This window comes from Gigantopelta aegis, chromosome 6 (genome assembly GCF_016097555.1).
Source record: "Gigantopelta aegis isolate Gae_Host chromosome 6, Gae_host_genome, whole genome shotgun sequence".
NCBI lineage: Eukaryota > Metazoa > Mollusca > Gastropoda > Neomphalida > Peltospiridae > Gigantopelta > Gigantopelta aegis.
The window spans coordinates 90,673,719-90,687,103 of record NC_054704.1 but is presented as its reverse complement, the minus strand read 5'-3'; the positions used below and the strand labels follow the sequence as shown (position 1 = coordinate 90,687,103).

The 13,385-nt window shown below is 39.2% G+C and overlaps 1 protein-coding gene across 3 annotated transcripts in view; it reads left to right on the top strand.

Annotated features, from left to right (window-relative positions):
• LOC121374337 (7-dehydrocholesterol reductase-like) overlaps window positions 1-8,761 on the top strand; it is a 32,986-nt gene extending 24,225 nt beyond the window's left edge. For 2 of the 3 annotated variants that reach the window (XM_041501405.1, XM_041501406.1), the window contains exons 2-3: window positions 4,758-4,843; window positions 6,057-8,761. In XM_041501405.1, coding sequence (XP_041357339.1) covers window positions 4,841-4,843; window positions 6,057-7,535 — 1,482 coding nt within the window. In that variant the 5' untranslated portion in view covers window positions 4,758-4,840 and the 3' untranslated portion in view covers window positions 7,536-8,761. The remainder of the gene's footprint in view (window positions 1-4,757; window positions 4,844-6,056) is intronic. The other variant, XM_041501407.1, reaches the window with a different exon arrangement.
• The last annotated feature ends 4,624 nt before the right edge of the window (window positions 8,762-13,385 follow it).

Sequence of the window (13,385 nt, the reverse complement as noted above, 5' to 3'; positions counted from 1 at the left end):
TGTTATCTTACTTCACAAAGTCCCTCTCTCTCTCTCTCTCTCTCTCTCTCTCTCTCTCTCTCTCTCTCTCTCTCTCTCTCTCTCTCTCTCAGCATTTGCTGTCTGACATTCAACAGACGGTGATTAATAAATAGTGTGCTCTACTGATGGCGTTAAACAAAACAAAATTGTTTTTAGCTAAAATTTTAAATATATTTTACACTCTATATTTGAGACGAATGTTTCTCCTTATTTGCAAGCATTCTCTTTCATAGACATAACTTATAATAGATAAGCAGACATGGAGTTTTTCCCCTTAATTATTGTTCTCAAATTCAGCCGTTTAATTACATCCCATAATGCTTTATTGTAAACCCATATTTAAGACTGATTTTCTTATTTTAACCCGCGTCATATACAGATGAATCATGCTAACTGATTGTGACAAGAATTGTATATAGATACCAAATTTATTTTACACTATTTAAAGAGTTTCTCTGTGGAAACATTTGGGATTTTTGTTTTTTCTTGTATTGCCTAGTCGTTTGTGTCGACCAAGACATCATCGATTTTGTCCCGAATTCTCGAATTCGTAGTTTTCTATAAATCTTCGACTTTCTCCCGAGCGTAGAAACAGCTAATGACTTGGTGAATTGGAGATTTCGCTATCACAGTCAGCTAAAGTGCTGGAAATCCTCGTCTGTCTAGAGATGAAATTGCATCTGTCGTCTGTTTGACGGATGCAGCCACTAGTTCCCCGATGAGATCCATCATTGTGCCAATAGCAAGACTTTCTATCGATCCGGCTTTTGGCATTTCTTTCCTCGAATGCGATGCTCTCTCATTAGCTAGCCGGAATTGGACTGGTGGCTTTTTTTCTCTGACAAAATTCGAGTGAATTTCGCCATTTTGTCGCTTTTCCTTCGGTGTTCTGACGATAACGATTGACAACCTGTTTTATTGCCCGGCAGAAAATTACTTGAGGCGTTTCTCTGTAAGTAGCGGCGGTGGTTTATATAATGATCTGTTTTATAATATGCTTTTACCCGAATGTTGCTTGCCGAAGTAAGTATGAGAATAGCAAATGGTTGTTGATATGAAATACACACTCATATACAGATTATGCTTATCAATAAGTTTATATGTAGATGCCATTTCGTTATCTAAAGGTATAGACATTCGTCATTTACATTTATAAGACTATGCATAGTTCTATGCTTTTTGAAATACATATATGTGCATATTTATTTACGAGTATATGTGAAACGTGTACGTTTTTGTACTTAACAGTTTTTTTTCTTATTATATTCTGCGCACAGAACGTATTATGTTGTATTCGTATATCTGTATAGTTTTGTAATGCAGTGTAAAATGTGTAGACATCGATAATACAATAGATTTAAGCAAAAGAAGCAAATCATACCACAATCGAAATTGTCAAGTGTTGTCAGTTGGGGTCAAAGGGAGATTGTCACAGCTCATTAATTGTGTCAACGCGATCAGCATTAGGGTAGAAGATTAAAGAGCTTATATACTTCTGGTACAAGCACACCTTTCTAGGACACACTATCTACAATCCTCTAAAATCGAATAGATATCTAGTACACTTCTCGCAATATGGCTACCATGACCCTCAGCTGTGATCTCGCAAAGACACCAAGGGTTAAAAAGGTGGTCACTTGTACTAGTACGAACCGAGTCCAATGAGGTCCGGTAACGGTATTAATGGAAACCTGTATAACAGTTATATAGCAGAAGAAGCAATTTGCTGACTGTATGTATAAGCTGATCTTCTATTCTAATCGGGTCAGTCTTTCCGCCGTGTGCCAGGCTAATATTTATATATATATAAAAAACTGTGTTATTTCAGATTAACCGCAGTTTGCCCGATTGGCCGCTTGAACTGCACATGCATTGCCAAAACTGATTAACTGTAAGTCAGTGTCAGGCTCAAAACACACCGAAGCTGGGCCTGGTTCTGGGTCTGGTCTGGGTCTGGTGGGTATGGTACCAGACGAACTACAGATCTGGCAACAGAAGACATAGAACATGCGCTATATTTTCACACTGCCAGACTGGCAGATGTGGCCTGTGCGAGCCCTTTTTTAATATTTTTTTCTTAATAATCAACAGAAAAGTTAAATATCAACCAAAGTAGACTTCTCACAATTAGTGTTGGTGTTTATGGAACAAAATATATCTAAAGATACGAACGCAGTTAATATATACTCCGCGTCACTATTGAACTTTGAAGGGTCACTCATATTGTTAGTACTACACATGTTAACTATGCCCGTCAAACACACTAATTATGAAAGAAGGAAGGTATGGCCTTCGTAGATTAGGCCCAGAGTGAGGTTTCCTAAGCAGCATTTGGATTTTAATAATGGTACTTCCGGTTATAGGCCACAACAAAATGGTAAAAGTTATGCAAATACATGTACCTACTTTCACCCCAACAAATGGGTTGTTTCATAAACAATGATGATCGATATTTTAGTTCGTGTGCACTTTGAAAAAGTTGGGAGAGAGAGAGAGAGAGAGAGAGAGAGAGAGAGAGAGAGGAGAGAGAGAGAGAGAGAGAGAGAGAGAGAGGGGGGTGGGAGGGGGGGGGGGTTGGGAAGGAGAAATCATATGTGCAGTTTCCCACAGCAATGACAGCACGTATCACGACATTTGGTATGCTAGTACTTGCTGAAACGGAGAAATAACATTTATAACGGACCCATCCAGTGGTATGGGACATCAGTTAAATATGATCCACTGTACATCAATCGAGCGTTCAAACATCAGACTCTAGCTACATTACATGCAAATTAATTATTTATCAAAGATATGATTGAACCTAGTACAAATCGTGCTGTATTGGCAGTGTTATTGCCAGGCAGGCGATCGAACCACTTCGCGTTATCAGCCAGGTAATCGGCAACACGGCAACAGGTGATTCTTTTTATCGGACCAGGTGAATGGCTGTTTGTGTGTGTGTGTTTGTGTGTATGTGTTGCATTACATACCGCTACCAGCACGGACGTAGTAAATCGATACTGGTGGGTGGCTGCAACGCTATGTGAGTTGAAACCATGGTTTTGGTCTTCAAGCTGGTGGGTATGATAAAATTAATTTCCAGGTATAAGCGTATGAGATAGGGGCGGGGAGGGGGTTAGGGCAGTTGCCCCCTAGTGCTGGATCAGTCATTATTAAGATTTTATTGTTTACATTATCCATTTCCGTCCATCCAAAATGTTTTTGGTCATCCTGGTTGTTTTAATATCACAAAATGCATTTTTCGTATTTTTAAAACGCACGTGCGTCTGAGAACAAACGGTTATAGAGTCGAGTTCTAATCTGTTTGTCAGAGTATTTCACCGCTCTTGTTTCACTCTGTTGTAACTTTATCCAAATGTGTTAAAAGGTTTACACATTTAACTAAGCTTAGTGTCCGTTTTCATAAGTTGAAATAATGCGTCTTTTAAAATAAACAATTTGCTCTGAGCAGGGAAAGTCGATCCCGGAAACCTCCATCGCACGCTCGTCTGGTTTTACTTTCATTTCATGTAAACTTATTTTCGTGCTTATATCCAATTAATGTTCAAACACGCAGTCCAGGGAGCACACCTCAGCTACATGGGCTGTCTGACCAGGACAGTGAGTTAGTTGTTAGTAGTTAGTTGTTAGTTGTTAGTAGTTAGTTGTTAGTTGTTAGTAGTTAGTGGTTAGTTGTTAGTTGTTAGTAGTTAGTGGTTAGTTGTTAGTTGTTAGTAGTTAGTGGTTAGTTGTTAGTGGTTAGTAGTTAGTTGTTAGTTGTTAGTAGTTAGTTGTTAGTTGTTAGTGGTTAGTTGTTAGTAGTTAGTTGTTAGTTGTTAGTAGTTAGTTGTTAGTTGTTAGTAGTTAGTGGTTAGTTGTTAGTGGTTAGTTGTTAGTAGTTAGTTGTTAGTAGTTAGTGTTTAGTTGTTAGTAGTTAGTAGTTAGTTGTTAGTAGTTAGTAGTTAGTTGTTAGTAGTTAGTGGTTAGTTGTTAGTAGTTAGTGGTTAGTTGTTAGTAGTTAGTGGTTAGTTGTTAGTAGTTAGTTGTTAGTAGTTAGTGTTTAGTTGTTAGTAGTTAGTAGTTAGTTGTTAGTAGTTAGTGGTTAGTTGTTAGTAGTTAGTAGTTAGTTGTTAGTAGTTAGTGGTTAGTTGTTAGTAGTTAGTGTTTAGTGCGAGAGAAGAGGGTGTAGTAGTCATAAGTCTTACACCTACCCACGGAGTCGTTAAAACTCGCTCTGGGTGGGAGCCGGTACCGGGCTGCGAACCCTGTACCTACTAGCCTTATTTCCGATAGCTTAAGCACGACACCACCGAGACTGGTCTGGTTTTACTTAAATTCACTGTCCCTAATTCCCGAGTTACGTACTTTGTTCGTTTCGGCCACCTAACAGCCGATCTCTATTTTTGTGTTGGGGTGTCGTTAAACATTCATTCATTGTTCGTTTCGGGGTGGGGTGGGGGTGCAATTTGAGCTGTTGTAAATATTAGCTGTATCAAAAGCACATTGAATGTATATTCAGACAGAATTGATAAAGTAATGTGTAAGTTAAGCATAGTTTAAATTTAAAATTCTCGTAAAAGCCATCAAAAGTTGCCTGCCTTATATTCGACTATTCTATCGGCTGATGATCTGGTGAATGGGCGAATTGTAGTATAATGAACATTTGTGTGTTCATTTTAAATTTATATTATTAAAAAATGGTACCATTCTCCATGACAATTTATTATTTAAATATATCTTTATTTATTTTACAGACAGAATCAGTTCTAGGATATCTTGGATTTCGGTTTCCGCGACCTAGAACACGTTCAGCCCGTCCCTTCATTACACATGCCTCATGGTGAGTAAACCTATTTGTGTTTGTTTAACAAATGATTAGTAATACGTTCATATATTATTCAATAAAGAAAACATAGGAAGGAAGGTAAGGACGGACGTCTAACGCCTAAAATAATTGCGTGTGCCGACTTGCGTGGGTCGATGTAAATACATACACATAACATTTTGTCTGGAACTGTTTTAATGTATATATACATTAAAATAATAATAATAATTTTAGAAAAATTTGACTTGCAGTACCTAAGCTTTTCAGGCACATCCAGAAAAAACACATTTAAATTGGCCCAAGTCTAGCCCACAAATTAATGTATTTCAGTAACTTAAGTCTTTTAAAACATTTTGCGCTGGTAAATAAAAAGTCGTGTTACTTTTAAAATCATTGACCCTTGTTAATTAGGCAGTGTAACATTTTCGGGTTTGACAAAAACTTGTATATTGGTATGCTATACATTACATGAGTGAGTACGTTGTAGGAAATCGTCAGCCAAATAACCAATACCAAATACGTTTTTGTCTATCAGATTGGAGAAATGAAAAGGGAAAAGGTAATTAAAAATAAATAAATGTAGAATTGGTAGTGGTGGTGGTGGTGGTAGTAGTAGTAGTAGTAGTAGTAGTAGTAGTAGTAGAAGAGGTGGCTATAGTAGTAGTAGTAGTAGCAGTAGTAGTAGTAGAGGTGGTTATAGTAGTAGTAACAGTAGTAGCAGCAGCAACAACAGTAGTAGCAGCAACAACAGTAGTAGCAGCAACAGTACTAGTAGTAGTAGTAGTAGCAGCAACAGTAGTAGTAGCAGTAACAGTCGTAGCAGCAGCAGTTACAGTAGTAGCAGCAGCAGTAACAGTAGTAGCAGCAGAAGGAGACGTCAGACGGATCTGAACGAATTGTTTAACGACACTGTGCATCACATCTTTAAACAACAGCATTTGTTGTCTGACATATGGTTCTGACACATGGTTAAGAACGAATGGAATGAAGGAAGGAAACAGGCTGCTACCACGCAGGCGATGTTTTTGTTTGTTCATACCCCGATGATATGAACTTAAAAAAATAACAGACAATCCTGAATAGAACAAGAAAATATTTCTGGCACTCGTGCTATGGTAGATTTTTTTTTTTTGACATTCGTCTAAAAAACAAATCAATCCTTGGAGGTCGTTAAAGCTGTTAAATAATTACACTCAGGTGATATACATTTTGTTTTGCTGTATTTCAGGCTGACCAGACCACACCAGCGTATGATATGAACGAATACACAACGAAGGCCACACAACGATTAGCACCCATGGGTAGTCCAAACACAGCTGACCCAGCCAAGAGCGCTAATGGTGCTACGCTTGCCAACGGCATCTTGGGCTATGAGAAGCTGACCCAAAACAAACACACTAGTGAGCTGAAGCGCTTCTTCCACAACACACTGGTGCCCATGTTTCTGATTCTGACGACACCCAATCTGGTCATCATCATGTGGTACACAGCCGTGCACTGTGACGGGAGCTTCGCTCAAATGACGAGGACATTTCAGAATCGTTCTGTGTACGCGGGCCTTTGTGACATTTGGGGTTTAGTCAACACGGGCAGCTTCACCATCAGCATGATTATCGTGGGATACTGCGTCTACGCTCTGGCGATGATGAAACTTCTACCAGGGAAGCAAGTCACAGGACCACTGACTCCAAAGGGTAACACCCCGATATACACGGACAACGGATTTTTGTATTTTCTTGTCACAGTTGGCCTGTTCTGGGTCGGCACGTTATTGCTGAGACCATTAGGTTTAAGTCCATCAATAGTGTACGACAGATTCGACGAGGTTCTGTCCAGCCTGAACATCTTCAGCCTGTTGTTTTGTTTATTTCTCTACTTCAAGGGACTCCTGGCTCCTTCATCCACAGACTCTGGCACGACCGGCAACGTGCTATTTGATTATTACTGGGGCACGGAACTCTATCCCAAGGTGTGGGGATTTGACTTGAAGGTCTTCACGAACTGTCGGTTTGGCATGATGGTCTGGGCACTGCTTGTGTGTGTGTTCGCTCTGAAGAGCTACGAGCTACACGGGTTCGTCGACAGCATGTTCGTCGTCGCAGTCCTCCAGCTTACCTACCTCACCAAGTTTTTCTGGTGGGAGTCCGGGTATATGCGCACCATCGACATTATGCTGGACAGGGCTGGCTATTACATCTGCTGGGGGTGTCTGGTGTTCGTGCCGGGCATGTATGCCTCTGTGAGTCTCTACATGGTGAAGCACCCAGTCCATCTCGGTCCCTTCTGGACCTTAGTGATTCTTTCGTTGGGACTTCTGTCCATCTACATCAACTACCAAGCAGACGCCCAGAAGCAGATCGCCAGATACGCAAATGGAGACTGCGTCATCTGGGGCAAGAAAGCCGAGATCATCAGAGCCAAATACCAGCTGGAAAATGGTGACGTCAAAGAAAGCATCCTTCTCACTTCCGGTTTCTGGGGTCTCGCGCGCCACTTCCATTACTTGCCGGAACTGATGCTCGCGTTCTGTTGGTCGGTGCCGGCGCTGTTCGAGAACGTGATGCCTTATTCCTATTTCCTGTGGCTTGTTATTCTTTTACTTCATCGTAGTTACAGAGATGACGAGAAGTGTCGCAAAAAGTATGGAACATTTTGGCGAGATTACCAACAAAAAGTCCCGCACAGAATTGTGCCCTATTTATTTTAAATTGATGTTTAGACTATCGCACATACAATATATACAAATGACATTGTTTATGCCCTCAATATATCTCATAGACATTGAGATATTTTGTAATTTTTGCATATTAAGTAATTGCTGGTAATAATTGGCATATTTAACAAAATAGATTTTAAAACAAAATATAAATTATTATTATGTAGTTGTTTTTTTTCAATTCAACGACACAAAGATAAATGCAAAACAAACGTTTTAATAATGCTTGCTCTGCTGGAATATGGTTATACCCAATTTCTGTTTTGGACAGGATTTCTGTGGACATTGGAACTCGTGCCCGGAGTGGATATAGCTTGAATCTGTTTACGGATAAAGGAACGATCACAGTTTCTTGTTGTGTCCCGCGATTTTGACGTTTGATTTATTAGATTATTAGAGGCGCTCTTTCCCGCCAAATAAACTACCCCGGTCATTAGTATTTAGGGTGAATTACGTAAGGTTGGTTCTAGAACAGGATGGTTGGTAAGACTCGTTTAATGAGTCTTATAAAAACAAAAGGGATGGGGAACGTAAGGTGGTTACCGGTCTCGTTGACGTAGTAGTTGATCCATCCGCCTTGAGTCTGACAGATGCTGAATTCATATCCCGGTACCGGCCCCACCCAAGGAGAATTTTAGGGGCTCAGTGAGGAGGTGTAACACTAACCAGTAGACATAAACCAACTGTCATGAACAGACAACTGAGGTTTATGCCCAGAACAGCGTACTTGAACCTTGATTGGATTATAAGCACGAAAACAAATTGAAATGAAATAATAATGTGGCTATTTGTGCTTAAACTACCACAGATGTAAGCCCACTACGTCGAATCAACGCTCGCTGACCAGTGATCACTAATTCTGATCCTGGAAAGACGGCCTACATAGTCAAAGTGTTTTACCCAGTGTAGCGTTCTTGACCCTGACATTTGCACATAAAGCTAAAATGAAGTATAAGGCGGCTGGGTAGCGTGTTCAGGTGGCGACAGGGTGTTCGGGAATTAGGAGAGGGCGAGTCTTTGGTGGGGCGTCAGATTAACTTAATAATATAAAACAAATAATTATGATAATAATACGGTACGACATTCATGTCAGACAGTACACATTGTGATAATCGAGTTGAGATGTTTTTGTGTTGACTAGATGCGAGGCACACACACTCGAGTAATCTATTTTCATTTAAAAACATAACGCACAATAAAGATTTATTTCTTTTTTATTTCCGTTTCTGCAGTGTTTAATAACTATAGCAGTTTTAAAATATGTATTTGGACACAATAGTGCTTATATTCCAGAAACACTAACATACGAACGGCAATCTGTACATAAGTAATACAAGATACGCCAATAAGGAGTTTTATATAGAACTTTAATATAGCTACACTACGTGAATTAATTAAGAAATGGCGTAGTGTTCGAAGAAAAAATAACACTGTAGTATATTTTCGTCATTACTTTTTTGTATGTTGTATCCAGATAAAGATCAGACTAGATAAGGGCAAAGAGACAGACACATTGTTAGACAGACACACGTACATACAAATACCACTAGGATGATTCTGTAACGTTCGCATGTCTTCTAGTTTTAATATTGAATGTTGTGCAATTTTGTTTGTAGATTGAATAAATGTCAAAATGTTTAATATGGGAGGTGTGTTGGCAATGTAAGGATGCTAGCCAATTGGGCGGGGTAGGGGTGGGGGTGGAGTGGAGTGCTTCCCTATGTTTTTATCATCTTGTATTTTGTTTTTAATCAGAGATGGTTTTATGGATGCGTATTCTTCGATAACGAGTTATATTTCTCTTATTACTGGGGTGGAGACACATGAGAAGGCATTGGATTCCCACACCACGATACAGCGATGACACATTAAGAAGGGTCGAAACCTAATACAGCCCTACAACTACATAATAACGGATGGTCTAATTTCATCTGCAACAACGCGCGCGCGCACACACACACACACACACACACACACACACACACACACACACGGAGGAAAAGAAAGACACACACATACACGCACACACACACACATATATATATATATATAGAGAGAGAGAGAGAGAGAGAGAGAGAGAGAGAGACGGAGAGATGCAGAGAGAGACACAGACAGGCATAGAGAGAGACGGAGATATGCAGATAGGTACACACACACAGAGGGAGAGAGAGAGAGAGAGAGAGAGAGAGAGAGAGAGAGAGAGAGAGAGAGAGAGAGAGAGAGAATTATGTGAAGCAACGATGGTCTAAACCAGTACATACCAAACGTAGAACCCATTAGTTGTTAAACCCGTCGTAAGTAGGGACTTGAGGGAAATTACAACACAACTGGTGAGTTCGCCAAATCAGTTATGACAGTTGATAGTTGTGACAGTTGATAGTCTGATCCTAGCATTGCACTAAAGAAGCCATGCTCAAAGATGATTTTATCCAAATTGTCAGCATTACATTTTACTAATTTTGTCATTACTTATTTTCTTATGTTGTATGCATAATGTCGTTTTGTTTCACCGGTGTATTTTCACAAGTTGTTTCGACGGTTGTTTTTTATTATGCAGTGTGCAGATTAAATGAGGATTAAAAACATGGGCTTTGTCTTACTCTGTTTTCATTATTCCAAGACGTTGAGATCATCGGTGTAGATTTGATCACATAGGAAAAGTTTGTCAAAGTTTATTGTGTTTAACGACACCACTAGAGCACATTGATTTATTAAACATCGGCTATTGAATGTCAAACTTTTGGTAATTGATCTATAACCTTCTAGAGGAAACCCGTAACATCTTTCTATTGTCAACAAGGGATATTTTATATGCACCATCCCACAGACAGGATACCACAACTTTTGATATACCAGTCGTTGTACATGATCAAGGAGAAATGCAAAACAAATTGAAAAATACTAATATGTAGAAATTACTTTATTCGCATGATGGTCATATCATGTTTATAAAACGAGTTTAAAAATCGTTGATTCAAATTCTAATTTATTGCAAATAATGTATTTATACAAAATGATTGGACACAAGTTATCCAACTGAAGGAAATGTTTTATTTAACGACGCAGGCGGCACATTGTATTTACGGGTATATGGCGTCGGACATATGGTTAAGGACCACACAGATATGAGAGAGGAAACCCACTATCGCCATTTCATGGGCTACTCTTTTTCGATTAACAGCAAGGGATCTTTTATATGCACCATCCCACAGACAGGATAGTACATACCACGGCCTTTGTTACACCAGTTGTGGAGCACTGGCTGGAACGAGAAATAGCCCACTGGGCCCGCCGACGGGGATCGATCCTAGATCCGGCGAATGCTGTACCACTGAGCTTGTCCCACCCCTAAGGTACGAGGGTGTCTCCTAATTACAAACGTTAACCTTTTCTATAACGGTGACTGCAGTTTTTCAATAAAGGAATAAATCAATTAAATGTGTTCTAAAAATGCATTAAAAAGATAAGACGCCACAGTTACGTAACATTAATTTTGTATTTTGTTTGTGTGTTTTTTCGTGTTTTTTTTGTTTAGTTTTTTTTTACTGTAGTAGAAACGTGCTATTCCTTTCGGTTATAACAAAAAGCGTGACTACCATTGAAACGTGTCTGTTTTATACTCATCAAAATTAATTGAGGGCCGGTAGACCTCTCAATCGATTTTGCTAGTGTTATGGTATATTAACACGTTTGCTTGAGTAAGGTTCGACCAATGATACGGAAACGAATGCGAGAAAATGTAGTTTTCTTGTTATGTGATTATTGGCTGAGGAGCTGCTTTGTATGCTGAATTGTTGCACTGGGTTTGACAGGGAAGAGATGCAGTTAGTGAATATGTGCACTTGGTTTACACTGGATACTGCATACTGTCCCCCACAGCACCTTGAAGTCATGCAACATTTGTATAAAATGCACAGAAATGGGTGTGATTCGGTCCCTTAGCCCACATTTGTTTGTTTACATTGATATAACGTGAAAAGGAGCTGGACAACAGGGGTCGTCCTTTTGAGTGTTCATTGGCCCTAGGCAGGTAAGGTTTCTTGTGAAATGCCAATGGCCTGGTGAAATTAATAAAAGTGCTACAGTCACTGGGGCTATACGAGAACAAAATAGTGTAATTAATTGTGGTTTGAGGCCAACACGGCAAACGTGAACTCAGTCTTATCGGATTTGTGTTATCGATAACGCACTCTGAATGGGGAATCATTCTAAGGTCTTGCCCACTGGACAGGGTTATCCATCTTTTGCACGGTGCTAGAAAAATCTGTCTGACCCTAGGGCTAGATAAATCTGCCCGACCCGTGGGCTAAACGATTTCTACATGCGCGTGACGTCATAACTCATGTTTTTACAACGATTGAGGTAATTACTCGTGGTTTTCAGAATTCTGTTTTCTATTTCACGTTGTGTCATTGTTTTAGAAATATATAAACAAATTAATATTTTCAACTTTATATTTATTGGTAAGTTGTTACGTTTTTATGTCGTTGCATGAGCTGGACTATATTTTCCCCGCATATGATTAAATGAGTTTGCAGGTAAAATGTTTACGAATTGTTCTAGAATGAACAAACCGTTCCTTAAAAAAATTAATGTGTTGTTACTGAAATTATATGGGCAAGAAAAGGAATCAATCACCGTTGTGAGGTATAGATAAGGCAATTCCAACCCTCTGGACAAAATGTTTTTTTGTGAGGGCCGAGGTTTACCGATTCTATTAATCTCAGCCAAACAAGCTGACTCTGCGTTCCACTGACGTGATCAACTAGACATCATAGTGTCTGCAAACAAGCTGACTCTGCGTTCCACTGACGTGATCAACTAGACATCATAGTGTCTACAAACAAGCTGACTCTGCGTTCCACTGACGTGATCAACTAGACATCATAGTGTCTACAAACAAGCTGACTCTGCGTTCCACTGACGTGATCAACTAGACATCATAGTGTCTGCAAACAAAATGGCACGTATATCAAAATGTGAACAGTGTTTGTTCACATACTTTATATGCAATCAACAGACTGCCTGAAAAGGGCATTAAAATGAAAATTGTAAACAATTTGTTAAAAAGGGGGCCATTTTTAATGCTTTGAAGGTTTTTGTTTGTTTTGTTTCTTTGAGAGTGGTGGATCGGCAGGTCCTCTTCGTCTCTTCCCTTGAATTCGCCCTTGGATTTACCTCATTTGGTCCACTGGAGTACTTCCTGTTTAGTGTAGTAGAGTTATGGTATAATAGTGCAAAACGTGATACTAACATGCCACTTTGCATGCAGTTAGGCCATCATGTGTAGAGTAAAATTTGATATAGGACCAATCTGACAGTGACCCCTATTGGCCAGATGACGTCACAATTCAAAATGGCCGCCAATTAACTATTTCTGACTCTGTTTGTATCACGTTTAAAAGTGTACGGTATGAAATATGAGCTACAATGACACATTTCAGACAATATTATTACTATTTATGTGTTGCTGTTGTATATTAATAATTATTTTTGAAAACATATAAATATGCTTAACAACAAAAGAAATGTGTCTAATCACAAATATCCTATATGTAACAACCCAATGGCTAAAGCCTAAATATGAATGGAATCGTTAACTTTTTAGAAGATACAGAATGATACAAAACGTCTGTGCCACGTTTCATTGATATTTTTGCCTTGGCCACTGGGATAATGAAGGGTATTTGCGATTAGACGCATTTCGTTTTTGTTCAGTATATTCATATTTTCCAAATATAATGATTAATATATAATAGCAACACATAAATAGAAGATTCGTCACGAGTGTTTTTTAATATGGAAAATATCAAGGTGAGATGGCTACAGATAGTATTACCT